Source organism: Microsporum canis, genomic scaffold, assembly GCF_000151145.1.
Source record: "Microsporum canis CBS 113480 supercont1.3 genomic scaffold, whole genome shotgun sequence".
NCBI lineage: Eukaryota > Fungi > Ascomycota > Eurotiomycetes > Onygenales > Arthrodermataceae > Microsporum > Microsporum canis.
The window spans coordinates 2854513-2882066 of NW_003299167.1; the positions used below are offsets into that span (position 1 = coordinate 2854513).

General features: G+C 46.9%; 8 protein-coding genes across 8 annotated transcripts; 2 read left to right on the forward strand and 6 right to left on the reverse strand.

Annotated features, from left to right (window-relative positions):
- Positions 1-1266: 1266 nt before the first annotated feature.
- Positions 1267-3764, reverse strand: MCYG_03931 (sorting nexin Mvp1; the record flags this gene model as incomplete). Its single annotated transcript, XM_002848379.1, has 5 exons — positions 1267-1476; positions 1533-2126; positions 2177-2319; positions 2379-3101; positions 3188-3764. The coding sequence occupies 5 exons, from the start codon at positions 3762-3764 to the stop codon at positions 1267-1269; spliced, it is 2247 nt and encodes a 748-aa protein (XP_002848425.1).
- A 579-nt stretch (positions 3765-4343) lies between these two features.
- MCYG_03932 (conserved hypothetical protein) lies at positions 4344-8045 on the reverse strand (the record flags this gene model as incomplete). Its single annotated transcript, XM_002848380.1, has 3 exons — positions 4344-5060; positions 5121-7936; positions 7994-8045. 3 exons carry the CDS (start codon positions 8043-8045, stop codon positions 4344-4346), a joined length of 3585 nt encoding a protein of 1194 aa, XP_002848426.1.
- Positions 8046-8430: 385 nt separating this feature from the next.
- Positions 8431-11278, forward strand: MCYG_03933 (conserved hypothetical protein; the record flags this gene model as incomplete). The annotated part of the gene is made up of 2 exons (XM_002848381.1): positions 8431-8595; positions 8654-11278. The coding sequence occupies 2 exons, from the start codon at positions 8431-8433 to the stop codon at positions 11276-11278; spliced, it is 2790 nt and encodes a 929-aa protein (XP_002848427.1).
- Positions 11279-12597: 1319 nt separating this feature from the next.
- Positions 12598-16100, reverse strand: MCYG_03934 (DNA binding regulatory protein AmdX; the record flags this gene model as incomplete). The annotated part of the gene is made up of 2 exons (XM_002848382.1): positions 12598-15953; positions 16022-16100. The coding sequence occupies 2 exons, from the start codon at positions 16098-16100 to the stop codon at positions 12598-12600; spliced, it is 3435 nt and encodes a 1144-aa protein (XP_002848428.1).
- Positions 16101-16895: 795 nt separating this feature from the next.
- On the reverse strand, positions 16896-17606 carry MCYG_03935 (uncharacterized protein; the record flags this gene model as incomplete). Its single annotated transcript, XM_002848383.1, has 3 exons — positions 16896-17076; positions 17311-17451; positions 17542-17606. The coding sequence occupies 3 exons, from the start codon at positions 17604-17606 to the stop codon at positions 16896-16898; spliced, it is 387 nt and encodes a 128-aa protein (XP_002848429.1).
- A 3444-nt stretch (positions 17607-21050) lies between these two features.
- On the reverse strand, positions 21051-22106 carry MCYG_03936 (conserved hypothetical protein; the record flags this gene model as incomplete). The annotated part of the gene is made up of 4 exons (XM_002848384.1): positions 21051-21251; positions 21309-21547; positions 21722-21819; positions 21874-22106. The coding sequence occupies 4 exons, from the start codon at positions 22104-22106 to the stop codon at positions 21051-21053; spliced, it is 771 nt and encodes a 256-aa protein (XP_002848430.1).
- Positions 22107-23243: 1137 nt separating this feature from the next.
- Positions 23244-24937, reverse strand: MCYG_03937 (ribosome assembly protein RRB1; the record flags this gene model as incomplete). The annotated part of the gene is made up of 3 exons (XM_002848385.1): positions 23244-23250; positions 23332-24607; positions 24739-24937. The coding sequence occupies 3 exons, from the start codon at positions 24935-24937 to the stop codon at positions 23244-23246; spliced, it is 1482 nt and encodes a 493-aa protein (XP_002848431.1).
- Positions 24938-25651: 714 nt separating this feature from the next.
- Positions 25652-26982, forward strand: MCYG_03938 (septum-promoting GTP-binding protein 1; the record flags this gene model as incomplete). Its single annotated transcript, XM_002848386.1, has 3 exons — positions 25652-26336; positions 26398-26690; positions 26884-26982. 3 exons carry the CDS (start codon positions 25652-25654, stop codon positions 26980-26982), a joined length of 1077 nt encoding a protein of 358 aa, XP_002848432.1.
- Positions 26983-27554: the final 572 nt, after the last annotated feature.

A 27554-nucleotide genomic window follows, 5' to 3' on the forward strand; every position in this document is an offset into this window, starting at 1 on the left:
ATATGTCGGTCCGTATCTTCTTAGCAGCAGGATTCATCCTCGCAGCTGGCGCGCTTTGACGGCCGCGAGGCTGCTGTGTGACCCCAAGGACGAGGAAATCTCAAACATGAACCATTTTGCGCAATCGATATCATTGGCTCATCTCGTTTTCGCTATCCTCGCCACACGCGCGAATGGCGGGAATGATAGTTAACGAGGGGACCTAGGCCCTTTACAAGATCCTAGTAGGCATCAACACATGGTATTTCCTGACCACGTCACCCGGGGGGCTGTTTTCTCTCCAACTGGAGTTCGTTATTCACCCTGAGTCACATATATTCGATATATGACGGGGGTTTATGCGGAGGCGGAAGCGAGACTGCTTCTCGCCTAGCCGCAAGACACGGAAGCTGTTCGACGGACCCTGAACCCTTTGTGTTGATGCAGAGTACGGAGCAAAGCAGCGATCTTCACTCAGACCAGGTTCTGGAGTCGCTTATCCTGCTGCCTATCCTATATATCTAGTGGAGAGGATCTTCCGTCGCCGGGTGGGTTTAATCGCCCAGGTTGGTGTTTTAAGAGTCGCTTGATAAGACGGAAGGGGAGGCTTGGATGGACAGGATGGTGGCTGTCATGAGACGGCCTATCAAACGGGGGAAATTCCATTCCGGAACCTCAATGTTTTGTCCCTTGAGAGATCAAACAAGATAATACCCTCGATTTAATTCCGACTTTTCTCCTGAGATCAGAATGGCGGTAGCCCTTCTCTCCTGCTCTTCCAAAACACAGTCTATTTTAGCTACAGGGAGCTAGAATTTGACTCTCGTATAGATAACTATTCTGTGGATGAGGTTTAAATCACGGCTCGGGAATCGAAGCAAACAAAAGCTAATGACTTCTCCAACGGCTACGGGTGATACCCACAAAGCCAAATTACAGAGAAACGACCCAAGTCGATCTTGACAAGTTACTACCCAATACACACTCTCCCAACAGACTGCAGCTCCAAAATGAATATGTTATATATGTATATCACAAACTTATTAACTGACAGGTGTTTGTTTGTTTTTTTTTTCGGAAAGATCCAGAGCAGCACAGGGGTATATATCAGATGGAACATGTCTTGGACAAAAAGGAAAGGATTAGAAATTACTCAAACTGATCGCTGATTCACTGGAACAGCGGGTTCCATAGACTATCATATTATCCTAACTCCGAATATAGTCGGGTAGATAGGGGGTGCGTGTAAGAGATGGAGGCGTGAGTGCATGAGGGGGAGACACGCTGTTAGTCGGAAGTAGGCATGCCTTCGACCACATCGGTGAGAGCTCGCCAGTTGTCAGCTTGTAGTTCTGCATACTTGACTCTCTCCTGGCTCCAATCCTGGTGCAGAAGACTAATTCGGTACTGGCTTCGTTGGAAAATGAGTATCTCGTCGCGGATGCATTCCTTGATGAACACTCCACGAGCGTGTTGCTGGACAATCGACTCCTTGTCCTGTTCAAAACGCTTAGTCGTACCGTTAGACGAAACCGGAATGGCAAAAGACGTACCTTAATGATAGCATCCTCAACCTTCTTTGCTTCCCCAGGTTTAACCGCCTCCTCAGGCTTAGCGCGGATGGCCTGGAGCTTTTTCTCGTTGTTCTCGATACGTCGTTCTAGCTGCGGGATGTTATCCTTTGCAAAGCGGTCCCTTCGATCGAATACGTCTCGCATAGCAACTAGACAGTCACGCTGAGCTTTGAGATCCTCAAGGACGCCCAGATCCCAGGCCTTCGCTTCGTCTTCTAACAGCCCCTGACTTGTTTGCAGGTGATTGGCAGTCGCATTAATGCCGTTGTTTAATAGGAGGACATCACTAGTATCAGCGGCATATGTGTCCATTGTGCTTTCAGTAAGGGCGTGAAGGGCTCGAGAGACTCGGAACTGCTCTGCGGCCAGTCCTTGGTGGCGTTTTACTAGCCGATCCATCAAGAGGCATAAATTTATATGGATGTCAGCTGATCTGCGAACACCAGAGCGGACGGTATCAAAGGTATCTGTCAGGTTAGATGGAAGTGAGTCCTCCAAATCTGGGGGTAGCGGTTTATCCGTAAACTCCTCCTGTACGGATATCGAGGCTTGCTTACGCCAAACAGCCAATTCCTAGACCCAGTCAGCCACATTCCCCAGGGTAGATGAAAGCGTCAACTCACGGTGGGAACTGTAAAGAACATCACAACCAGTTGTTCCTGGCTCAAGACCGGGTGACGCACAAGGGCATTAGCAAAGCGGACAAGACCCCTGCGACGTTTATCCAAAAAGGAGTTTGAATCCGCTGATAGGTGAGTGCCATTGACTTATAAAAAAACATTTGTGAGCATTTTGGAAGGTAAGCTTTCCACCTGTTAGACGTACCTGCAACCCTCTTAGGAGGGAGTAATGGGATCTGCCGGAAAGGGTACTTTTTCTGTAAGCAGTCCACTAGCCAAACAAAGTCGCTATACCGTCGAATCACGGAGGTTGCCTTCCGCGCAGACTTCACCTCATAGTTGCGGTGCTGGAAGAGGAACATGCCCTCCTTCTCAGGAAGCATTTGGATGGTAATTACATCCTCCATCCCCGGATTGCTTATATGACCATCACCCAACGATCTTGAGAAATCATTACGGCTGGAATTGACTTGTCCATTGTCAGGCTGGCCAAATCCGCTACCCAACGCGCCTTGATCATAGTTTCCAAAGCCGCTTGCGGACGAAGGGTTCCCAAACCCACCGCCTCCCCATCCAGATCCAACACTTGAGGGGCCACCGGTTGACTCGTTTGATCTTGGACCAGCAAAACTTCGAGGTTCGGTCCGGGTGTTGGGCTTCGAGGCTGCCTCAGGTTCGGGAGCTTCATGAGCAGAAGAGAACCCGTTCGACACACCTTGGTTGGGGCGGTGGGCAGGCTGGCGGTTTACCGGGCTTCCCCATGGGTCTGCTTCCGGTCCAAATGAGTCCTGCCGTAGCCTACGGCGTGTCTGAGGTATCTGAACGGGCTGCTCTTCCGTAGGTTGTCGAGCAACTGTTCCATTACCAGAATTTCCAGCATTTCCGGTCTGCACACGAGTAATATAGGGAATGTTGGGTTCTGGTAGTCCTAAATAAATGTAAGATGATATATAAGTATGAGGTCTTAAAAAGAGAGATCATATATATTATAGATAGCTAACAGTTTGGACTTACTCTTTCTGCGCTCGTCAACGCTATCAAAGGTGACATCTTCACCTTCCTGCGCCAGCCCTACCAGCGCCAGGAGAACGTTAAACTCGTTCCTCTCCAGACTCTGCTGAGCTCCGTTGTTTGTCACCAAGTTCAAAATCCCTGCCTGCTCTGAAGGACTCAGATGTGTGCTTCCAAGAAGACTTTTCGCTTCCTCAACGCCGATGCCTCCGTCGCCTCCGGCAGCGCCAGACTTCTCAACCAGCGCGTCAAACGCATCTATATAGCTCTCCGGGACGTCAGTGGAAGGTAGGAGAGTTTTAACAATCTGCTGTCTCGAGCCAGATTTCCTTGGTGTTGGCATGTCCCAGGGCGTTGAGTATCCGTCGTCGTGTCTGTTATCCCCGTTGTCAACAACACCTCTAGCGTGGCTATTGCTGGTATTTCTATTGTTGCCGTTTTGAGAGGAAAAGCCTTCGTCTGCTCCAAATAGAGAGGATGCATCCTCTGCAAATAGGGTTGATTTCGCCCGTGATGATGACGGTTGCGCGGCCTTGCTCGCTAGCGGGGAGTCCTCGGGAGAGGAACCGAAGAGCGACATTGGAAGAAAGGCGGTCGCTTATATTCGAGGGTAGAAGGTATTTTACAGGGGTTGTAGGACGCGCAGGTTCACAGCCTTTCTGTATGTGTTCAAACCGCGAAACAGGGAGGGATGGTGTTTTGAGATGCAGGATGGCTATGCAGCGACAAGGCAAGCTAGGATCAAACTAAACCGCCAAGGTTCCTCCGCTAATTATTTGATAATAATAGATAGATGAAGACCAGCCCCCTATAAACAAAATAATGGACGGTAGAGCCAGGGTAAGTTGAAGCGGTCGGGTCGCAAGGAGGGAGAAAGGCGGTTTTTGGTCGGCGTTGAGGATATGAAGATGAAGGTGGAGGTTTGAGCTTAACCAATAACGGTAAACAGTAAACAGCTAACCAGTTAAGCTTCAACGGCCTTTTCTGTTTACATGATCAAAATGACGCCTACTGTGCATATAAACAAGTCTCTTAGTGGATGGAGATGCGAGATGGATTACTTCGTAGCCTATTGGCAGGTCTCATTCATTACTCTAGATCAGTCAATTAGTTATACAAAGTCGTAGATGTTCAAAAGGATCATATATCGCCAACACTATCAGAGCATTCCACCGTCACAAAGACCCGCCGGAGCAGGACGCCAAAGCTGTCTGTTCGGGGCGAATATTGTTTGTATCTCTGCCAGGTCCACTGTTGGGGGGTATTGCAGGATGGTTTCCCACCCTGTCCCTCCAGTCGCCATGACCTGCTCGGGGATAACTCTGCCGGAGAACCATCGCCCACGTCTGATACTTGCCTTGTCAAGACCCTCAACTGCTGCCCTGCTTGCCCGCGTCGTTCTCGGTCTCTTGCTTGGTGGCCCTTCCTGGGGCAAAACGCCACTGAGCTGTAGCCGGTATTGCTCTAGATGCTTCTCAAACGAAACAATATGCCGAATATATGGCGCAACGTCCTCGGCAATGACCGAAGTTCCATGCTCAAATGAAAGGGGTCGGAGCCCGGACACTGGGGCAGAGTAGTCGGGAGGTTCAATAATTGCTTGAAAGGCGTCCTGGAATACCTTCTTGTAAAGCTGTTTTGGTCTTTGGGGAACTGCTCGTTCAAGGACGTGCTCCAATATATCATCTTGCTCCCCGATGTGTACCTCAGCAGAGCTGAGGACTGTTTCAGCAAGGACGCTTAAAGTTGCTCCTATTTTTACGGATAGCTGGTCGTACTCTGTGCGGAGGTGGTCTGATTGGAGAAGTTGGTATCCTTCGATATAATCCAGCCGCTGCTTTTCGGGGATTGGTGGAATAGATGGATCCAGCGGATACTAGGTGCCCATAGTTAGTATTATAAGGTCTTAAATTCGAGAATCTGGTTCTTAACCAACCTTGGTACCATGATATTCTTCGTCACACATGAGATCCAAACAGCTCCTTATATCAGCTGCTCGGCCCATCTGCTCCAAACTATCGGTTTGTCCGATGAGTCCGCCGCTAATTCGTCCGCTTCCCGTTTCAAGCCAGCTCGTTAACCCGATACCCCATTGGTTCATGCCTTCTGTCAGCAGCTGCAATCGAAGCTCCAGGTGATCCTGCTCACCCACAACAGTATCTGCGCTATACCATCCCATGCCTTCCATATAGGTATCGGAGCTTACTGTGCGAAACAAGTCACCAGAATTCCGAAGATCCAATGCCTCCTGGCTGACCATCCAATCAAGGCCTGACTTCCGGCTACCTACGCCCATTTGGCACCAAAAGTTCAGCTGCATAATAGTAGCTCGAAGGTCTTTCCCTAGAGCTATATATAAGTCCAATATGGCTTTGCGGTCTAGAAGGTGGCCTTCATTTGCGCAGAGCAATAGCATATAGTCTGCCGCAAGATTGGTAGGCGGCGGCTGAAGTCGTAAAATCGCATGCAGAGCCAAACTTTCTAAGGGGAGTATACTCTCGTCAGTGCAGGTCATGATAATGGGCCTTTTTGACTGTCCGATCAATGCAAGCACTCCACTCCAAAATTGCTTATCCTCGTTAAATAAGATGTCAACTTCTTCAAGCAGTATCAAAGACTGCTTTTGGTTTATTTGAGACTTTGACGGTTCGGTGCTTTCATCTCTAGGCGGCTTTTGTATTGCGTTAGTGTTAGTAGGCTTTGACGCACTCCTCTTCACAAAGAAGCTAGCCATCGTGCTCTGTTTAGGGCCGTTGTCATTATCCAAAGTGCCCGGGCTAACTTGGTCCAATCCACCGTCTGTCTTGCTCAAAAGTTGGACAAGATGATTTTGGGTCATATCACCCACGCGCTCGACGATGTCCCTTGCACTCCTTCGCGCGCTAGCATTTATTTCAAATACCTCGAATCCCAATTCGCCTGCTACGGCATAAACCGCAGCAGTCTTTCCACACCCAGACGGCCCACTGATGAGTATAGTATTTGCCGCAGGTCTCCTGGTTGAATTAGCTCCAAAATCATTCGATCGAATGATTGACTTTGCCGTAGGAACAGTAACCGCTCCCGCCAATTCATCTTCGTCAGAATTCTGAAGCTCACTCATGACACTATCTTCATCTTCACTAGAAACAATAAAGCCATCCAAATCTTTCGGCTTTTTTCGTTTCTTTTTCCGTACTGCTTTGCTGTCCGGGGTTTGTCTTGGGCTGTTTGTACTTAACCCCGTATTGACTGCCGACACTTCATGGTGCTGTAGCCAACTTCGCAGGACTGATGTTTCAGAGCCAACCAGAAGAGCCTCAGCAGCTGTTTTAGGAGCGTATTTTTGCGGCCACGTGATATTATCATATTCACCCCTGTCAAAGGAGCTGGTCGCTGTATCTAGGGATGATGCAAGTTTGACTAGTGCAGGATGTGATGTTTGAGGTAAAGTATCCAAGGGGCTCTGCTCTCCCTGTCCAGGATTACACACTCCAAGCTTTTCTATAACAGCCGTCTTGAACTCGTCACATTTAAGAACATGCTTCTTTGGGCGTCGTAAAGCTTTTGAGTGTTGTCGTTTGGAAGTAGACCCCGGCTCCCCGGAAAATAGGGAGATTGTTGAGAGAACAGTTTCAGTCTCAGGGATGAAAACTGTAGACTGCTTTGCCTTCCTTCTTTCGAAGTTTATTCTGGGTGGAGGGTCTATTGGTTTGATGGGACCACGGGCGTGTACCATGCCGCGAGATGGCCAAATCGGATCATGAGATTCTCCCTCCCCGCGCGCTCTTGGCTTTTGTACAGTTGACGGAAAAGAAAGAGGAGAAAAGACTCGTGATGCTGAAGTAGAATTTTTAGCTTTTGGCTGCATCAAATCTTGTAAAAGTGTAGCGGCGGTTGGCGCGCTATGGGGCGCTGTATCTGAAGACTGAGGAGCCTGAAGGGAGGTTTGATGCTGGCTCTTTGGTAGGAAGAAAGGGTGGGTAGGTTTAGGAGAACCTGTAAGTGTTGGTTGCATCCGAGGTTCTAGCTTTGGTTGTATTGCTCGTCCTTTAAACGCTGAATATGTGGTGCGGCCGCTCATGATATCGTCAATGACCTGTCCAATATTCTGTTTTGGTGTTTCATTGGAATTATATGTCATCTTTACAATCTTGACCCGATTAATAAATTTTGCAACCGTGTTTAGGCGAGACGATTTCCTGCTACTTTGGCGAAGCTGGGTACTCTCAGAGTTACCTCCTGGCGGGAAGGAGCTAAGTAATTTTGAGTCCAATCGTAGCCGCATTGTCTTCCTGTCTCCTTCTTGCCTTTTGTCAGATGTCGTGAGGTTTTGGTTTTCAGGATTTGGGCCAGTCGACGGACCAGAGATGGTGCCCTTAGTAAACTGCACCTCAGCAATATGACCAGATTGAGAGGTGGCGGGAGAAGCGTGAGATTCAGCAGCTTGTTTGCAATTTGAAGAAGAGTATAAAGTGGCTGGGCTCGTATTCTCTGAGTCTGTTATTTTGCATCTTTTCCTCCGATGACTAGTTGCTGCATCAATCCCATTCGAACATGTTGCCTCGAGGGGCAGAGATATGGCTTGGGTTTTGCCATCCCTATCCGTTAGAGCGGCCCCATGTAATCCATCCGGGATAGCCTCTGGGGTATGTTCAGTAGCTCTCGATTGAGCGGGAAAGCCTTCTGCGGGGGTATGGGGGACTTGGCTGTCCTCATGATGGATGAGTTGGGATTGTGTTTCTGGTAGGATAGTTGGATTTACGCCCTGGTCTATAAACGTTGTCAGCCAGTTTCCCATAGCGCATATATCCTCAAAAAATAACTGACGCTTGCTGAAGAACGGAAGAAGTGTCTGTTGCTCAACAGCTCTCCGTACCATATTGAGCGTCATTGACAACTGCTACCTGGTGTTCAGTTCCAGGACGAAAAAAAACCGGCCACGGCAGCCTTATAGGACATCATCCACGCAGACTACAGCTCATGGCAACCTGCTCTCTTTTTCTGTTCCTTGAATAGTTTTTATATGATGAGTGTATATAAAAATGTCCTAATTCACGCTCTCCCAGCCGAACTTCGTCGCGTCTTTTCCGCGTCTTAATGACGTCCTGTCGGATAAATATTTCTCCTGCCGCCGCCGAAACTCAAAATTTTTGGATCGCAAAAAAGAAGAAAAAAGTGAGAAAGGGAACAGTTTCGAGGTCAAAGGCGTCAAGACAAGACACTTTCACACTTGACAGGCTACCAGACAGTGAATATAAGTGGACATGTCTCTTCCGGCTCCGTCCCTGTTGGCTCAGCTACCACGGCCGCTGGCCAATGCTGGCGGGAAGATCCAGTTTGCAGAGGTATATGGCGTCCAGGGCCTCAAGAAGCGCAAGCGACATGAAATCGCAGCTGCAATCGATGGCGAGGGTGTGAATATATACAATGTATGTAAACGCTGTACGCTAGGGTCTTGTGGATGACATCAATCTCTAACACCTATAGGCTCAATTCCCCAAGCTGGTGACCTCATACGCCATCCCACCTCAGGCATCACATTCTTGTCCACCATGCTCAGTACGACAAAAACTCCCAACAAACTCCAGGATTAAGAGGCAGACATACTGCGCAGTAGAAACGTCAGGAAAGGAAATTCAATGTTTTATTGATGAGCTAGTTCCGGGTCGAAGTACACCAAACATTTCAACCGTCTCCTTCCCAATAAAAGACACTGCCAGCAAACCTATCTTTGTTGGGACTATTCCTACAAACACGCCACCTGAGAATGTCTCTGATGCTTTTGACGTTCTTGTTGCGCACCAGGATGGCCGACTAAGGAGGCTGTCTCCTGACTTGAAGAAGGAAAGATGGACCATTCATTCACACAGTGTCTGGTCTTGCCGAGAGCTTGCGGCCTGCTTCACCTTGGGATTTGAAGACGCTCGTAAATTACTATTCCAGAAACGCGAGGATATCGTTGCTTCGGTGCTAGGAGATAGGTTTGGAACTGACCCTAACAGTTCTACTATTTTGGTGTTGGTGTCTCATGCCACGACGGGTTCATTTCAACTCAGTGACGTACAAGTCATGTTCTACTCAATTCCTTCTCACGTTCAGGCTGATGGTGTTCAAGCCCTGGCCTCTGAGCCTTTGAAACATTTAATGACACTCAATTTGCCGGCGCATCCAAGCCAAGATTCGTTGACTACACAGGATTGCCAATGGAGTTCCAACTTTGTTTCTGGAGAGCTGTCTCTGTCTTACAAATCGGGATTTATAAGCTTCGACATTACTCAGTTCTCCCCCAAGGTATCCTTCTGTGTTATTATGGAGGATGAATGTTTTTCCTCGATTATGCGCATCTCCTGTCAGTCAATAATCGCTGGGGGCAAGTCACTTCTTTCAGTATACGATGCACATTATCAGTCTCTCCAGGCGGCACTTCCATTGACCGAAATTCCCAAGTTTACCTCAGGCAAAAAGCAAGGAGTTCCGAGTGTTCTCGAATTTATATCCCACTTTTCTAAGCTTGATGTGTTGGTAGCCGCATATAGTGGCAGCTTATATAGCTTCGATCTTGCCGCTATTCAAAATGATCGCCATGTCTCCCGGAAACGGCCACGAAAGAGCCTTTTAATTGACTCGGTAGGAAAGGGTATTATGCCAGGGGGGGGCGAGGCGAAGAGACAATCAATCAAAGGATCAAATATCACACATATGCAACCAATCGGGCTTTCGGGGGAACTGCTCTCTGATCAGTGGAACGACTTAAAGAAGGAACTTGCTACCGCACCAAATCAGTCCACATTTGATGCTGTTATGGAGGCAAAATTCTGGAGCCAGTCAGGATATTGTAAGGAGAAGGCTGAAGGGTTCCCGCCGGAAGGAGCCTTTATCGATCCTGAAAAGATAAAATTTCTAATTTCGAGGATGTTTAAACTGAAAACTGCCGGTGATTCGGCATCAGTAAAACTTATTACCACCTTTATTCCCAGGAAAACTTTCAAATGGCTTGTCAATTCGAAACACCTGAGCGCCGCCAATATTGAAGCCGCTCTACGACACACAAGTGCCCCATATAATCTCCCCAAGATTCCAGACGGTGCTTTAGTCCAGGCTCTGGCCTCCCACGACCATTCTATGAACGTACTACTCACCTTGCTGCGTGGACCAGGATACTTAGAAGCTGCTGAGTTGACGCACGCAATTTGCGAGCTTCTCAAGGTCGCTCGACAACAAACAAACGCCTCTGAAGTCTCGCAGAAGCCTGTTACCGAAGTTGCCCATGGCGAGACTACAGACAACGCAACCGTGCTCGCAGAGAAGCAAACACCTGCCCCAAGCACAGCCCTTGTAAACGCAATTACAGGCTTAAACTTAGCCCTCATAAAGCTCCATACCCATCCATTAAATAACGTCACTAAATCCATCAGGTCTACGCTTTCAAATACTGACGTTCTTTCCATCATTCACCACCTTCGTTATTCGCTTGCAACTAGTGGGCACACCACACGTTTTACAGAAGAGCCACCAGCTGCCTTTATAACGTCTAAATTCCCTTCCTTATCTCTCTCGGTAATAATTGACTTATTAACTGCGTGTATCGATGCTGTTGGGCCCAGCGGATGGATATCAGCAGCTGGATTTGCCGGGGCAGCAGGGAGTGAAGCATCTCTTATAGCAGATATGAAGAGTGAAATTGCTGCTACTCTTGCTTCTATTGACGAAGCTACTTATTTAAAGGGGATATTGCGGGAATTTATTCGATGTTGCGAAACCTCTGCTCACCGTCCAGCTGCCATTACTCAATCCCAGCGTGCTATCGCCAATGGCACGTCAAAGACACCGAGTAAACGGCCCAAGAGAAAGGAATACCATAACGGAGCTCAGATCCTAGTTTATGGAGCTCCTGATAATTCAGCTGGGGTAGAAGGAAGTGACTCGAAAATGTTACCATTATCTCTAAAAGTAAGCGGCTCTCAATCAGGAATTGGTGGAGTGAGTGACGAATTGACCCGGAAGAAAACGCATAAATCGACTGGAGAGGTCAAGCCTAGAAGCGAACGAGAGATGGCCCATAAGAAGCACAAAGCTGTTGGCAAATATTCTTTTGAGAGAATTGTTATTTAGCCCTGTTGTACATATATAACTGCAAATAATAAAAAATCAGTTTTTTCGGCAAATTGTTACTCATTCTCAAATAAGAATCTGGGTGAGAGAAATGGAGTAAGTATATTTCTTAGAACATTATTTGGTTTGAAACAAAATAACGGTATTATCGCAAGCAAGAATTCTTAACTGCAGTACATTTAAAGGGTCAGCCCCATACTTCCAGTTAGATGCCTGGTCCTGTAATATTCGTCACCCTCACCCATAATCTTCTTGCTCACGGTAAATGTGTTTATGAAATCGTACATACTCAAGGGGGAAAGGTGCAAGGATGAAGACCAGGAATCATAAAATGGATCCATATAAAAAAATGTACATAATAGCATTCATGAAACAACTGTGGAAACGAGACAAAATATGTGAAGTCCCACAGAGGCAAATAGAATGGAAATAGGCGTATACGATCAAATGCATTTGAACCACAAGTAGAAAGATGCCGAACGAACATTAAAAATATGTAGCAACATAAATCAAAACGAAATCTCAAGCAGAAAGGGTAAATATAAAAGCAGAATGATCAAAGTATCGTCAAAGGATAATAGAAACTGAACGCGCATGCAACTCCGGCGCAGCGAATAGATGCAACCAAACACCAACCCACATTCTTGAACAGTCGTAACAGGTGGCCCGTAGCAAAGGGAGTAAACTCTTGAATAAGTAATTCACCGAACACTTTCAGAACATTGTATCATAACGAAGTACGTCAGAGGGGTCTTGAAAAACAAATGTACAAGTATACAACGTATCAAAAGATACGTGGCCAGGGAAAAGAGGCAAGCAGGATCAAGGGACAATAGAAAAATTCTATACAACATCAATGGAGTAACGACCGCGATATGGCGCTCGAACCATACTTTTTTTTCGTTCGTCATTTTTAGTGTTAAAACCGTATCCCGAGAAATTCCTGTTGAATAAAAATCGGTTCACGATCTATCGCTTGGGTTCTGATGTTGTTTTGTGTGGATCTGTCATTTGAGATTTTGTGTGCACTTATTCTTCTTTTTGTAGAAGAAATTGCAACACAGCATGACAGCGTAAGGCATCACCAGGCAAAATTCTGCATTGAAATTTACCAAAGGAGTGTGAGGAATATCGAGTCCAATATGCTCAGCTTTAAAAGCGAAACAGCTGAACAGAGCTCCACCACCAAGAATATAGATGTTTAGAAGTGGGTTCCAGCACCTTATCCGGAACAAGAGTTTTGTGCCCTCAATTTCATCTTCTGGCCTTGGGTTTCAAGTGCATTGGACATTAGTTTAATAACTATATGTGTATTTTTGTTAGTGGTCATTTTCTGGTGTGAATGTAAGGCCGGAGGAAGAGGGCTTACCTGGCCAGACACCTGCGTTGTTTAGCAAGAAGGCAGCTGAGAGAACAATCTTCGTTCCATATCCACCATCAACCAAACTGGGCAGACGGTTCCACGACTCTGATCCTGTAACCCCAATGTGCGATATCATGTTCTCCATTTTATTCTCAACATTGTCTAGGATATCCTGGATCTTCTGCAACAAATTGCGATCTTCGTCTTCCAATAAGACAGTAGCTGGAACCTCATTGAAATTGACATTGTCTTGACCCAGAATTCCGATGTATGGGCCAATACGTTCTTGGACTGCGGTAACCCATTCTGCTAAAACTTGAGCAGAGTCGAAGAGACAAATGGCACTTTGGATTGGCAGGTCACGGGAGGTGAACTCAGCAAATGTGTTTCCCCATTCATTTGACATGGACATGGAGTCAGCGGCATAGAATGCAGCCTTGCGAAGAAGACGTTCACCCCTAGAAGCTTGCATGTTATTTCGCGCGCTGGCAGCAAGTAATGAAAGGTCATCATTTGGTGAGCCAGATATGGTGAGGTCGGCTACGCCATACTCTGCGAGCGATTCTAGCATTTGAGCGGAGATCGCATCATCATGAGTTGAGAGGGAAAATTCCGATTCAGGGTTACTATCGGAAAGTGACACTGATTGAACTGCTTTCGTAAGCTCATCTGCCATGCCGCTCCAATCTCGCTGCCAAAAGGCTTCTTTGGACCGGCCAAGGTTGACATATAATCGAACATAAGCCAGATCCAACAAGGGGATGCTATCTGCAGACAAGGGACTGGCACCAAATGGATTAGGTCGTTCTAAACTGTGCGTAGGGTTGCTACTCCAAGCTCTTTGCCAAGCCCTGATTGCGGGCTCAATGTGTACATGCATTGCTTCCGTTTGGTTTGACCATTGCTTTCCCAAGTGTAGTTGTCGTGTCTCCCAGACATAGTTATGCAAAGCATGAATTAGTACCAAACATCCAAAGGTGCTCGGGCGCAGTTCACTAGAAAGCGACCCATCTGATTGGATAGTTGATCCATATTGGTTTTGGGACGAAGCCTGGCCTGCAGTGAGAAGTGTCTTGAGAGCAGTCGAGAATTCGATCGTGGTTTTCTCGGCGCCTCCCATTGCCTTCCAAGCTTCAGGAGACTGCGCTGCCCATAGTTGTTCTTCACAAGGTAGAGTAAGGCGAATTTCCGAATTTGTGAGGGCGGGGGAGTGGTTGTACGTAGAAACCAACAAGCTGGACAGAGTGAAGATGGCATAGAGGGTTCGTTTTCTCTCCTCAACAATTTTCCAGTTAAGCCATTCTTTCCTTTCACTTGAAATATCTACCTGCTGGCCCATCCACATGTCCCCGTTAAGCCCCGACAAACCATTGAAAGATGAGTTATACCCTAACTGCTCCTCGGGTAGGCTCTCTGGTGGGTGGTATTGTGTTAATTCCGCAGCACGCGCTAAACTAATAAGAGCCGCACAGTGTGTACTCGCAATATCAACCGCTGTTTTGTCGTCACAGTTATGGCCGTATATAACGTTAAGCAACATCGCTTGCACAAGCCAAAGTGGTGTATTATGAAGCGAGTTATCGCGGCTATAACTAGAGCGGTTAATAGCAGCGGACATATCTGCTCTTCGTCTCTCCTCTAGATAAAGCTGGATCATTTTCTTCGCAGATTCGAAAAGCTCCTTTGATGTGGCCGAATCATACTCGTAGAGGGCACCAATTGCAGCCATGGAAAGGATAAGACATCCACCACCAAGAGCAATATTGCCAGCACCAGCTGACCCAGGATTTCCTGAATGCTCCAGAGCGGTGAAATCCAAAGTGGAAATATGTAGGAACGGTAAGTGTGGATGGAAATAGGTAACATATGCAGAGATATATCGCTGGAGATCATAGGTACTGGGTAAATTGCAAGCGTTCTGGGAGTTTCCTAGCATGTTTCCAGGGCTAGGACTCATGCGCGACGCACTGAGGGAGTGTTGCGAGAATCGACGATTATTGAAACCCGAAGGTTGTTGTAAAGTCCTCATCAAAGCCTGTCGCGTCGAATCAGTGATAGAACTTAAGTAGGCTGGTTGAGAAGTTTGATCATAGCCAGATCCAAAAGATTGGAGGCCATTTGTTCCACCCACGGATGAAATTTGGAACGTACTGGTAGGAGCTCCCGAAATTACGGGTCCGTTCATTGACGCCAGAGAAGTGGATGTCGAGAATGGCGGATTAGAAGGATGACCTTGCGAAAGGAGTGATTTGGGGGACACAGTATCGGGAGGTGCAGCAAACTCAGGAAAGGTGAGATTGGCGAAATCCAAAGCATATTGTTGTGATTGGCTTTGGCCTTGGGAGTGCAGTGTACCGGCCCAGGCTGTACTACCGGCAGATGTTGTGCCAGCCTGGTTGGAAGCGTCGAGAATCGCTTCACTAAGACCACTTTGACTTCCTGTGCTCATGGCAGATGGTGAAGAGCCATCGATTGCTGAGTCATTTGGTGGGAACGTCATAGTATTGTCAAAGCCATTTAGCCATTCGTACTTAAGGTCATCTTCAATGGTACTCTGCGTAGCAGTCATGTTTGAAAAGCTCTGTGAGAAAGGAGAGGCAGGGGAATCGGCAAAGCCATGCGGCGAACCAGCAAAATGCAGCTGTGCAGGGTTGATTGTACTTCCCTGACCAACCATAGCGTCACCCATACCAAATGGAAGATCAAAGCTCCCAAATACCGGCGCAGTTCGGAGGGCATCAGGGAATTCGCCAGTTAAAGCTGCGGTGTCGAGCTTTGAGAGTCCGTTAAGTGAACTGATACCCGAACGGTAATCAAAGTTTGGAAGGGTTGAGAGGCCTCCAAGACTAGAATGATGGGTGTGGCCTGGCTGGGTTGGTCTGGAGGATGAATTTCCAGATCCTAGCATACCTACAACTGCTCCTTCGACGTGGCTGATAGTATTGGCTCTTGGTCTCATGGTATTTGTTCCGCCAGCCATCGAGTTCTTCCGGACTCTCGTTGAGCTGCTCATACTTTCCCTTCTAACGTTCCGCGGGCGTGATGCGGGCGTGGTAGCCATATGGAGTTTCTGCTGGTGCCTCAAAAGGAGGTCTCTTCGTGCAAAACATCTTGTGCAATCTGGACATTCGAAAGGCTTCTCCTTCGTGTGGGATCGTTCATGGCGCTTTAAATGCTCCAGGCGCGCAAAGGACCTTGTACAGGTCGTACACACATGCGGGCGTGGTTTGTCTGTCTTTGGAGGGGGCACGTCTGAGTTGGAACCCTTTTGTTGATGTTTGTGGTCAGGGATATGACCAGATGGAAAGGATACTGCAATCATGATAAGCACCGTTCGGGCAAAAGCAACAAACGATGGGATGCCGCGATGTAACCCTTACCAGGACCATTTTGCATAACTTCATTGATCGCCGTCAGGTCCTGACTTGGCTCATTATTAAGAGTAATCTGATCGGCCATCATGGTAAAATTGGGTGTCGTGAATAATTCAATGTTGCCCACAATGTGTTCTCAACAAATGATATGAATGCGCGAATGTAGAGAGATAGCTTAGACTAGGAATGCCACGTTAAATATGATGGAATTTGAAATAATACACAATCTGACGATAGGTACGGGACAGTCGACATGTAGGAAAGCTATAGTTGTGGAGTTAGACCGAACGGGGACATTGACGGGTCACACAGGGATGTCTGTAACATCACATAAGATGAAAGCAAACGAGTCAGCCATATTCAAATTCCACAAAATGGCGCAAAATACATAAACGACAGCAGCATAAAAAGCGGGAGAGGCACAGCAATTAAAAGCAACTTGTCAAAACGAAATGAAGATGCGTGGGATTGCATCTGCATTGAGTTGGGGGATATGGAGACAAGATGCACTCACAAGAGTAAAGATAGCAACCAGTAAAATGCCTGAGATATAGAAGCTCTCAAACAACGATGAGCAACCACACCAGGCCAGGAGCTCTTCTTGGAGGACCCCACCTAGTATCACAAGGAGAGCACTTGTCGTCCGATTTATGCAGTGAACAAGCTAATCAAGGGCTTTGTTATGCATCATATAGCAGTGATCGAATGCTGAGCTTCAATGTACCGATCAGACCGGTAAGGCTGCGCCAGCGGGAATTGATATCAGACACTATATTTTAACACCAGCGGTAAGAATGGCTAACGGGTCGGAGACGAGCGTGCTGCTGGCAAAGGTCGCTGCGGCGATTCAAAGTACGGATCGCATGCGTTGTAAGGATGTTCATTCGTTGGCGGGGAATTGTGCGGTGAGCGAGATTAAGGGCGTGAATGCGTGGATGAAGATAAGTGTGAACGAGCCCTTGCGGGAAGTGTGAGCGGCAAGAGAAGCAGGAACACTTCCTGCGTTTGGTATGAAGCGTTTCAATTGCCCGCGAGAGGCCGAGGATGGATGCAGCACGCAGCTGGTAGTGTTTCAGCACCAACACAGGAGATGAAATGTATGAGATGTCAGCGAACAACAGATGGAGAGAGGGGTGGGAGACGAGGAGCAAATGAATGTAATTGCGATATGGCCTTGGAATGAGGTAGAGAACAGGCTGTCCTACAGCGCCGGATCAGAGTCTCTCAGGCTATCCTGCTGTCGTCCTTCGTTTGTGCCGCTTCTTCTGCTCTCTTTGGCGTCCTGCTGCTTCTACTCTGCCACTGCTCTGCTGCAGACCTTGTCCTTCTGTTCTGGCTGTGCTGCGTATTCGGCCTTGAGGCTTAAGTATATTATTATTGGTGGCGGCGCTCGCATCGTCTTACATGGAACGACGGTACATTCTCCAGCGGTTCCCCTGTATCATGTTAGCGTCGTTCCACATTAGGACTGGGGTCGCTCGTACTAGTATTTCCTTAGCGTTGTGTTATTTATTACGCCGTCAAACCAAGATTGCACTGGCCTTTGATGAGATTTATGTCTGCCAGACATCGCACCGGCACCAAGAGCCATGGTTATGCTGAGTATACCAGGCGAAACTTGGAGTGAATCCCAGACATCTAATGGAATGTCTCGAAGCCTCGAAGTCTCGATGTCGTCCGGGTTACTCGATGCGGAACAAGCCGTATCATCGTGTACTCCCGTACCTGGTATTTTACAGTAAAATACAGACGCTCAGGCAGGGCCGTAATTTTAATACCTTTTTCTTCTTCTTCAAAGTGTCTAAGGTAAACGTTTTGTTCCTGGAAGTTTCTAGCAAGGAGACATAATTAATTAAATATGTGGTGGCCCTTCTACGATGTCGGCGTCTGGCCCTTGAGGCTAATACATATGTCTATACTATAGATATTTTCTACGTAGCACACTCGAGCTGTCGCCGTAGACACAATACACTTCTGGGTACTGCAGGTGTAACGGGCAGTAATTACTCCGCTCGACAGCAAGGTCACAGCCACAATGCACGCCTTTTCCAAGAGAGATGCATAGCAAAACAAAGATAATATATATATGCAGGTGAGAGACGGAGGAGTATTCAGCGGGAGACAGTGCTGCGGGCGGGCTCTGTTGATCCATCCGCTCTGGCTGGAGGGAACGAGCGCCCAGGGCTTGCATACTGTGTGGAATCTGCAGTCTGCAGCCTTCAAGTTCGAAGTGATCCTGCGAGGAACCAGAAGGAAATCTGGTAGCTGCTAGCTCATGTATAGATATTTCATGGTTGGGCATGCACGCTGTGTAGATCTCCGCGCTCAGATAATAAGACAGAAATGCCAGAGATGACATCCAAGGACCTCGACTTGGTCCCTCGACGTATCCCGCCACAAGGCAACCAGGGTTTCCATCTGGACGGGAGCAGCATGGACGTCGTGTCTCGTTCCACAGACAGTTCATGTTCATGCAATATTGACACCTAACCCTTGGAGAGAATGAGTACGTACCCCATAGTCAAATATCCTCTTTGTTTCTTTTGATAAAGCCCAAAAAAAGAGCGACACCGGATAAACTGCAGCTCCATTTATCCGGTACATCCTGGGAAGTTACACCCGCGGGCTTGGCGTTGTGTGATTATGTCATCACATACGTCCACTGGTAGGAAGCGAACTTCCATCTCACTTTCTGCAATATTACGGGAGAAAATTCTGGATTCCAGTTCCATGTGTGTATACGGAAACGAACGTCTAGAAAACCAAGCAAGACAGGCTGGTGATATCTGAGTCCCTGGATTTGAACTATTTATACTTACGTTTTCGTGTTCGCAGGCCCACAGAACCGGAATAGACGAGCACAAAAGCCTAGGCACACACAACCATCCAGTCGTTTGTTTTGAACTCCGGATGTCAATGGCTGCACGGCCAACACGAGCACTTCCCGAGGTTTTGAGATGAGTTCCTACGGCTACTTCCCCACAATACCAATATTAGCTGTCCTCGCGTGGAGTCCGGGGGCGCAGTGGATCCTCCAGGCATTCCTTGGTCCTTTATCCATACTTCATATATATATATATATATGAGAGCTGGTGGACTCTTAACATGGGAGAGAGGAGGACGGGGAAATGAAAAAAGAAAACCGGAGGCCAATGACTGCTTCATTTTCCTAGTGTGGAGTGTACTCTCCATGTGGCAAGATGATAGCTTTGTTGGAGAATCGGACGTGAAGAAGACCAAGCATTCGGCGTTGGCTTGCCCCAACCAGAGTTACGGGATACGCTCATACATATCCCGAGTCATAATACAACATGTACTCCAACACAATCCTCGGGAAAGTACGCACGGCTCGGTTGAAGTCTCTCCCTCTGTAGGTTTGAACAGCTGCGGCTGTAGCTAAGTACGCCCAAAGTGGCCAATGCTGCAGAGTAACTGTTGGTACACCTCATAGCCTGTCCGTCCGCCTTTGCAGCTTTCAGCAGCTGTACCTTGACAATGTTGTCAATTGATAACTCTCTCCTCACGGATGAGGAGCTCACTCACACAGTGTTACCTCGGCATTTGGCCGGCCAAGGCCTATAAACCCGGGATATCTGTGTATTATAGATAGCTCTCGAGCTTTGACAGCGATCGATGGCGTGTTGATCCTGATAGCTGATAGAATATCCAAAAAGACTACTCTGTACTGATACATGGTCCTGGTATTTCACTGTATTACGAGTCGGGCGGTGTATTGATACGTGTCCGTGACACTTCCAGATACTCCACGGCTAGCTTTTTTTGATCTAGCGGCGGCATTGGTAGGCGGGAAGCTAGACTCTATTAGGAATGAGACTGATCATGTGTTGGCATCCAAAAGCGGACTAGCGGCGCGTATCGAACGAAGCAAAGGCGGAATTACGTCATCCGTCGACTTTAGCCAAAAAAACAACTTCAACGTCGGCTTTTCTTCTTGCTTTGGTATCACTTCTGCTTTCTTTTTTCGCCATTGTTCAGCCTGTGTGCTCTCCTATTCGATACAAAACAGCACATGCAGTACTTCATACAAGAGGCGTCCAAACGGAGATCATCAGGGACAGTCCGTGGTTCACCATTGCAAACCAGACAGTCTTTATAGTTCACACAGGAAGTACATAGTATGGCCCTGCCTATCAAAATGCAGGGAAAATCCACCCCAGCCAGCAGGGTCGGGAAGGTTCATGGTTAACCGTTTAAACCCAGCTTCTCGATAACTCTCTCCCGGCAACAAGGGCCTGCCCAGGGTAACTGTCCTCGGTACGCTTATGTATATAATATAAACCTATATTGCTACGGAAGAAGCCCAGCTTGTTGGGATAGATATGCAGCCATACAGGTTGCCAATACGAGAGTCGACGCCACCTCAATATCTCAGTGGCTAGTTGTGTGTACAGACGAAAAGACTAATCATTGAAATGCACGTCAGAACTTAGCTTGGGGTGTATAACCATCACAGGCAATGATAGTGTGTATACATAGTACGTGAGTCCGCTTTGGGGTCCCCGTACGCTTACATATTATCCCGCATCGAACACCGTTCTATTCCCGAGCTTCTGGGTTACAGGCTTATCTTTACATATGTACTCCGTACGTATGTGCAGAGGACAGGGTTACTGTTATCAACACGCGGAGATCATGTTCGAGCCCAGGGGGTAACGAAGACGGGGTCGGTCTTTCTCCGCAACCCCCCACACCCAGCCAGGCTCGAAAAACCCAAAATTCATCCTGCAAAAACATCAACGAATTGACTGTTGATGTCATGGTGGGCTATTATTACCGGACAGTCCACGATTAACGCCCATTCCCACCCATTTCATGCTGATAATTGAATGCTCACCAACACCGTAATCAAGGTCTGATCATGCCTGACATCTAGTATGAAAACTTCAAATTTAATAGCATAATTGGCAACAATTCATTAATACTTTTATACACAGCGTTTAAAAAACCACCTTTTAAGCCTTGGCTAATAGGGTATAAGAAAACATTCTGTCCGAGCCCAAGGCAACATCCATATTCACTTAAGATCCCCTGCCCGATCATGCGGAGTTAATCCCTTTCTCCGTATATTCACTTCAGCTATATCACGGAAGCGATCCAAAGAGAGTTGATATATATCGGCTGGGTTTCTTCCGGTTGGTAAATTAACTCCCAAAAATTGCTTGCGAGTTATCGGGATAGTTTGAGTGGTTGAGTTGGCGGGTACAGGGAAAATGGCCTACTTCTAGTTAGATGTTACTTAAAAAAAGGTATAGGTTGTATTAAATCATAGCACCTCAGTCTGCAATAGCCGCATCCCAGCGCTATCTCTTCCATAAACATCGATAGTTCCCCTCACCGTATTATTCGAAACTTTAGACCACTTAATTAAGAGGACGAGTTGTACTTCTAGAGAGCCGCCTTGTAGCCAGAGATCTTTGTCTCGACTAAGCTTAGCCCAGGACTCGGGCCAACCTGTTTCAATAACAATACAAGGCAAAGATTGGTTATTTGGGAGTATACAGGCATCGGGTTCTTTAGATGAATTAGTATAGGGTCCCCGAAACCCTTGAAACGCTATATAATAGTTAAAAATGTAAGTCCAAGGGAGATAGGAATGGGGCGTGGATCATATAATTATACTTGTGCTAACAAGAAACTGAACCGCGTCAAGTTCCTGTTGAGTTAGAAAGCCCGTTAAAACCATACGCGACATCTCCTTCACAATCCATGGCTGATGCGCATCATGAATTAAAGTGGGCATTATTCTGATATCAAGAGTCTGGGTGTAAGAGTTGTAATTAATCCTGTTATACGCATTAACAATTGATCATAACCGAGATTTCTAGAGAAATACCAACCGGGGACAGGCGTTTTCTATGTCTGCATCCTCGCCGAGAGAGTCTGTCACTTGCAGCCCACTCTCGGCAGAAATATTCTCAAAAGATAAATCAATAAATTCACTAGCTTCAAGGATTGCCTGACGGATGGTGTTGAATAGCTTCTGGGGAGTTGGCGTCGAAGGTAAAAGGGGTGCGTTGCTTCTGAGAAGGCGTGTTAGAGGGTACTCCCCAGGCTTTGATATGCTACCCATTTTCAGAGTGACATAAGAAAAGAAAGCCAGGGAGGGTGTAAAGGTGTACTTCTTGAGAAGCAAAATCGGGTTGATATCGAAACAAGCAAATGTGAGAGCTGACGAGCGCCAAGTGAGAATATGAGCTTACCTAATATATTACCATGCACCACTTATTGTAAACGCCGACGATACCTAATCAGTAGGCGGCGGCGTCATTGACTCCAAGCAATAGCACTGTCAGTGTTTCTCTTTACCTCCACGCCACGCTGAGTCTCCATTGCCTCAACGCATACATCAGCCGTCAGATTCGACGACGATTCGTCATCACTCATCTGGATAACAGCTTCAGGGGGAATTCAGTCTTCATGATCCCTGTGGCCAGGCTCGGCTTGAGGAATCTGATTTGGACTCAGCATAACCCTGGGATAATGGGCGAAGTGAGTAGTAGATTGCCATGGAGAGATTTTGATATGCTTTAATATTGCTATTGTCCCTTGAGAGTCTCCTGAAGGCGATGGAATAGTTAGCCTAACCAATAAAAAGTTAAAGAATCTAGCTTGCTTCTCGCAAGGGAAATGTCAGGCAATGAAAGATGGCACAAAGAGGGATGTAGGGCCTGGTGAATCATAGTTCAGATTGACCTGAAATGATAGAATATAAGCACTAGCTGAAGAAAGCCATAAATATATGTGATCATTTCTTCAGGTAGGTCACTCTACCTAATACAAAGAGTTTGGTAGTTGTGTTTTGCTAGTTTACTTGCCATTTGTTGGGATTTATTCTTTTATAGACCCATTGTAGGGTTCACTTACTATCAATCCTCGAGTATTTTGGGTTGGGAGATGCCTTGGACTCGCGTTATTGTGGCTTCAATGGTGCGAGTATTCTTTGACTAACGGCGGAGAAATCAATATTGAATCCCATAATTGCAAAGGATTGGGAGAATTGGTTATAAGTGGCTGTCAAAAACGGTTTCCTTAGATGAGTGTGTCAGCAACAACATATGATCCCGTAGGACCTGCCTTTATATTTGATATTGGACCTTCTATTTTTAACTGTTCCCCATTAATCATAGCTTGAATAAACGAAAGGCTAAAACTGCTGTCTGTAGGCTTTATAACTTTTTGTTGGCTTCGAATAATTATTTCACGGATCTTAAACACTAATAGTTTTGAAAACGCTACATATGGAAAAGTCAGTGGATTAGCGTAAAAACCTTACACAATGAGAAGGAAAAACTTACCTGAAACCATTACCTCCAGTAGCCATGATGGTACCCGGCATCTGCTCCTGCCAGTGTAATTCCTTTACCATCTCCATGTAATGAACAAATAACAGTTGTGACGGAACATCAGCCAGGCCGGCTTCTTCCCGGGACTCTTCATCGTCCAGCTCTACCGCAAGATCCCAAAGTGTAAGCGTGTTATCTGCAGAACTAACAGCAACGACACTGTCATCAGTTGGATGCCATTCGATACTTGTGATTGGCTCTGTGTGGAAATCGAACGAAGCGACTGCCTCTGGTTTGATCTGAGAAGAACCGCCATTTGAGGATTCGGGCTTCCATTGCCTTAAATCCCAAACACCCCACTGGCCATCATCGGCACCCGTAGCGAGGAGGTGGAATGTTTGTTTAGACCAACTCATGACGTTTATGTCTGTATTGGAAATTTTGACGTCGACCGCTGGTTTTCGAGACTTGGACCTAACATCCCAAACTTTAATGGTCCCATCGCTGCTTGCAGACGCGAATACATTCTTCTCATTGGGAGACCACTGGATTTCCTCAACCGATGATTTATGCCCAACAAATGGTCGGGAGTCAGTAACCCATCCGCCGCCTTCGGATCGAGTTGTTACGTATATTAGGCCGTCATTGTCACCTGTGAGAAGTTTCCCTAGCGGATAAAGCGGAGACCAATCAAGAGCATAGCCTTCTGATTTGTGCATCCGTAGTGTAGAGAGCGGCTTGGCTGCTGACGGTGGGATAATCAAGCCTGGGCTGTCAAAACTAGCAAGATGCTGCGATACATCGTGGATTACAACGTGTGTGTTCTCTAGCATGCATGCTGCAAGGGTCTGTGGTAGTTTTGTAGGGTCACCAGATGCATGTGGTGTTTGGTGTGACCGGATCCGATTTGTTGTAGAATTGAGAGGTATCGACTTGGACTCAAGGATAGGTTCTGAAGAGGAATCATCATCTGAATCTGATTCATCATCTGAGTCTTCGTTGTGTTCACGTTCCATTCTGCTCAGTCCACTCAATTTAAGGACCATAAGCTCATTTTCTTTCATTCTCCTCGAATCTGCCTGTGTGCCAGAAACCGCGTATACTGTGGCAGGGTACAATTTTCTATTATCTCCCAAGCTATCCCTCACAATATCGAATGATAGACATGGCCATGGTGTACTGAGTGTGTGAAGCATATCGTACGTAGATGGATCAGGCGACAGAGTCTCTCCTGGAGCTAATTTCGTTCTTCCAGGGATAAATGTCTGTTTGTCCACCTCCATTGCATCTATTCCAAAGCAAGAAACAAACCACAAGTTAGCATTTATTCTCTCCACTGCCCATAGAGGGGAATAACATAATAATTAAAATCAGATTGGTATGCACACCGCAGAACTCGACTCTAGGGCAACCACGTACCCCTCTGCTCTTCAGCTTCACGCTCTGCATCTGGGCGGCCGTCAACTCCAGCCTCTATTATATCATCTTCGCTCTCGAATTCATCTTCAAACTCATCCTCAAAGTCCCCTATCTCATCAGGTGGTGCGTCTTCCATGGGCCGGTCGCCAGCTTTCAGTGCCCCGCTAGGCTCATCAGCTTCTACACCGCGCTTCGGCATGGTGAAAGATAGTTTTCTCCGTTTAATTTAATAGAAGCAATGCAATTCAAATATATAGCACAAGTCGTAGCGAGAAGTTGCACTTGGCTGTGTTGGTTATCGATAAATACGGGAAAAAAAAATCGTTTTACTATCAAATCTTTTTTTTTCTCCCACATGTTTAGGCGGAAATGCGGGTCCGCGCTAGTCTCGTTTTAGGCCAATCCCAGCTTGCGTTTGTTGGTTTTCGCTTTCGATGAACTTCGCCTTTCTATGATTGACAGACGCCGGATCAAACGATTTTACGAAGAACAGCAAGGTTGCAGCAAGTGATTTTCTTTGCTCGGGAGACAGGCTAACTCGTTTCGACCTGAGACCCGGCTTTCAGTCTCTTGACAGCTTCTCGGCCGCACGGCTTTACCGCGGTTTCCTCGATTCCTACGCGCTTAAACCTTGAGCTGGATCAAGCTCCCCTGGTTAAGGGAAAAGGAGAAGTCTGGCGGTCTTTCTCTACGCCGGAGTGGCATTCATTGCACATAGGGGCTTACCCTTATACTTCCTGCATGCGCAGTTCTTTCATTAAACGCCGAAACCAACAGTATTTGCCGAAAACAGACAATCTCCTTAACACACGAGGGGCCTTGGGTCTATTTATGTCTCTCCTTTAACCTGGCAACTCTCGTTATACCACCTCTTGATACATTGTGAAGGTTGCTCTTGAAGCCGGGCGCAGGGATGGATACGTTAACGAAGGAGGTTGACAAGCTCCAGATGGAGGACGAACCCACCGTGACACAGTTCACAGAAACAACAACGAACGTTGAACAACTACCTCCCCCAGCTGAATCCGAACCTGTATCCATGCCGGAGTCTGTGTCTATACCAGAACCTGTATCTACGATAGAGCCTGCCCGAGAACCAGAGTCCACATCTGCCCCTGAGAGTTTGGTTCCACAAACACCAGAGCAAGACAACGAGGCTTCAAGTTATCAGCAGAACTATAACAACGGCTACAGCAACGGACAACAAACTCATCACTCGTCATTCTCTCCCGAATACGTTCAATCGACAACACAATCCCTACATGCACATGAAAGTGACCTTTCACCCGCATCAAGGCATAACTCTCCCACCATGTCTTATCAACAATATCAGCTACCTTCACAGCCCGCCTCTCGCCCTGGATCAGGGGTATCGAACGCCGGGGATAGATATGGCTACTCGCAACAATATCAAGATCAGAACCCGAGGCAACAGCAGCAGCAGCAACAACAACAACACCAGCAACAATCTGCAGCCCCAAACAAGAATAGTGTTGTGATTAAAGTTGGAATGGTTGGGGATGCTCAGATTGGTAAAACGAGTTTAATGGTCAAATATGTCGAGGGTAGCTGGGACGAAGATTATATTCAGACGTTAGGTTGGCGCCACTGTAATATATTCCAGCCTTGTGAGGCACTAATTACTAACAATACATCCAGGGGTCAATTTTATGGAAAAGACCATTTCAATCCGCAACACAGAAATCACGTTTTCAATCTGGGACTTGGGCGGGCAGCGAGAATTCGTTAATATGCTCCCTCTTGTCTGCAACGATGCCGTGGCTATCTTGTTTATGTTCGATCTCACCCGAAAAAGTACACTTAACTCTATTAAAGAGTGGTACCGACAGGGGCGCGGTTTCAATAAGACCGCCATACCTTTCCTCGTCGGAACCAAATATGACCATTTTGTCAACTTCCCCCGCGAAGACCAGGAGGAGATATCAATACAAGTAAGATCCTCATGTCTTTCCCTATTTGTTTGGCGGCACATATTCTAACTGGCTCTGTCAGGCAAAACGATTCGCCAAGGCAATGAGGGCGAGTTTAATATTTAGTAGCACCAGTCACAGTATCAACGTGCAAAAGGTAGGCAGGCTGTATCTAGCAATTGCTGATTCTGCTGCTAATTGTACTCTCGTTTAGATATTTAAAATCGTCCTTAGCAAGGCATTTGACCTTAAATGCACGATTCCCGAAATCGAGAATATTGGTGAACCCTTGCTACTGTACCAATCCGTCTGATTTGAAAGCAAGGTGATGATAGTGACGACTCTATATATCTCCATGATGTAACGGGCTAGCATCTATAACTGATGAAGAACTTGCTACAAATTGCCCGAGGCTGAACAGAGAATGGCCGTTTCGATAGCATCTGAGAGCCGCAAGCGGGAGTTGACGGAGCTGGAGATTTCTTCGTCGTATGCTGGGGGCGTTTGAACAGCTTTAATATCCGAGGTCGCTGTCGTTGTTCTTTTCTTGATGGTGTATTATCTCTTGGGCTATCGCTATTCCGGAAGTTGATCCCGGTTAGCTATAGCTGTTTTAGCGTAGTCTTAAATGATATATTTATATCTACCACCTTTTTTTTCCCCCCTTTGTTACCTCCATTCTGGCATCGTCACGGCCTTCCGCTTTTAGCCAGCAGAGCCGCTCTAATAACTGACCAATGATAAATGAATTTTCCGCTTATTCAAACCTTACTCAGGGTTACTATCTATATTATTGGCTGGAAATTGAGTAACATTCTGCTAGACCAATAAGAAACTTTTAAAGCGGGCCCCAGTTGCTTACTTAGCTTAAGGTTAAGTTTGGCG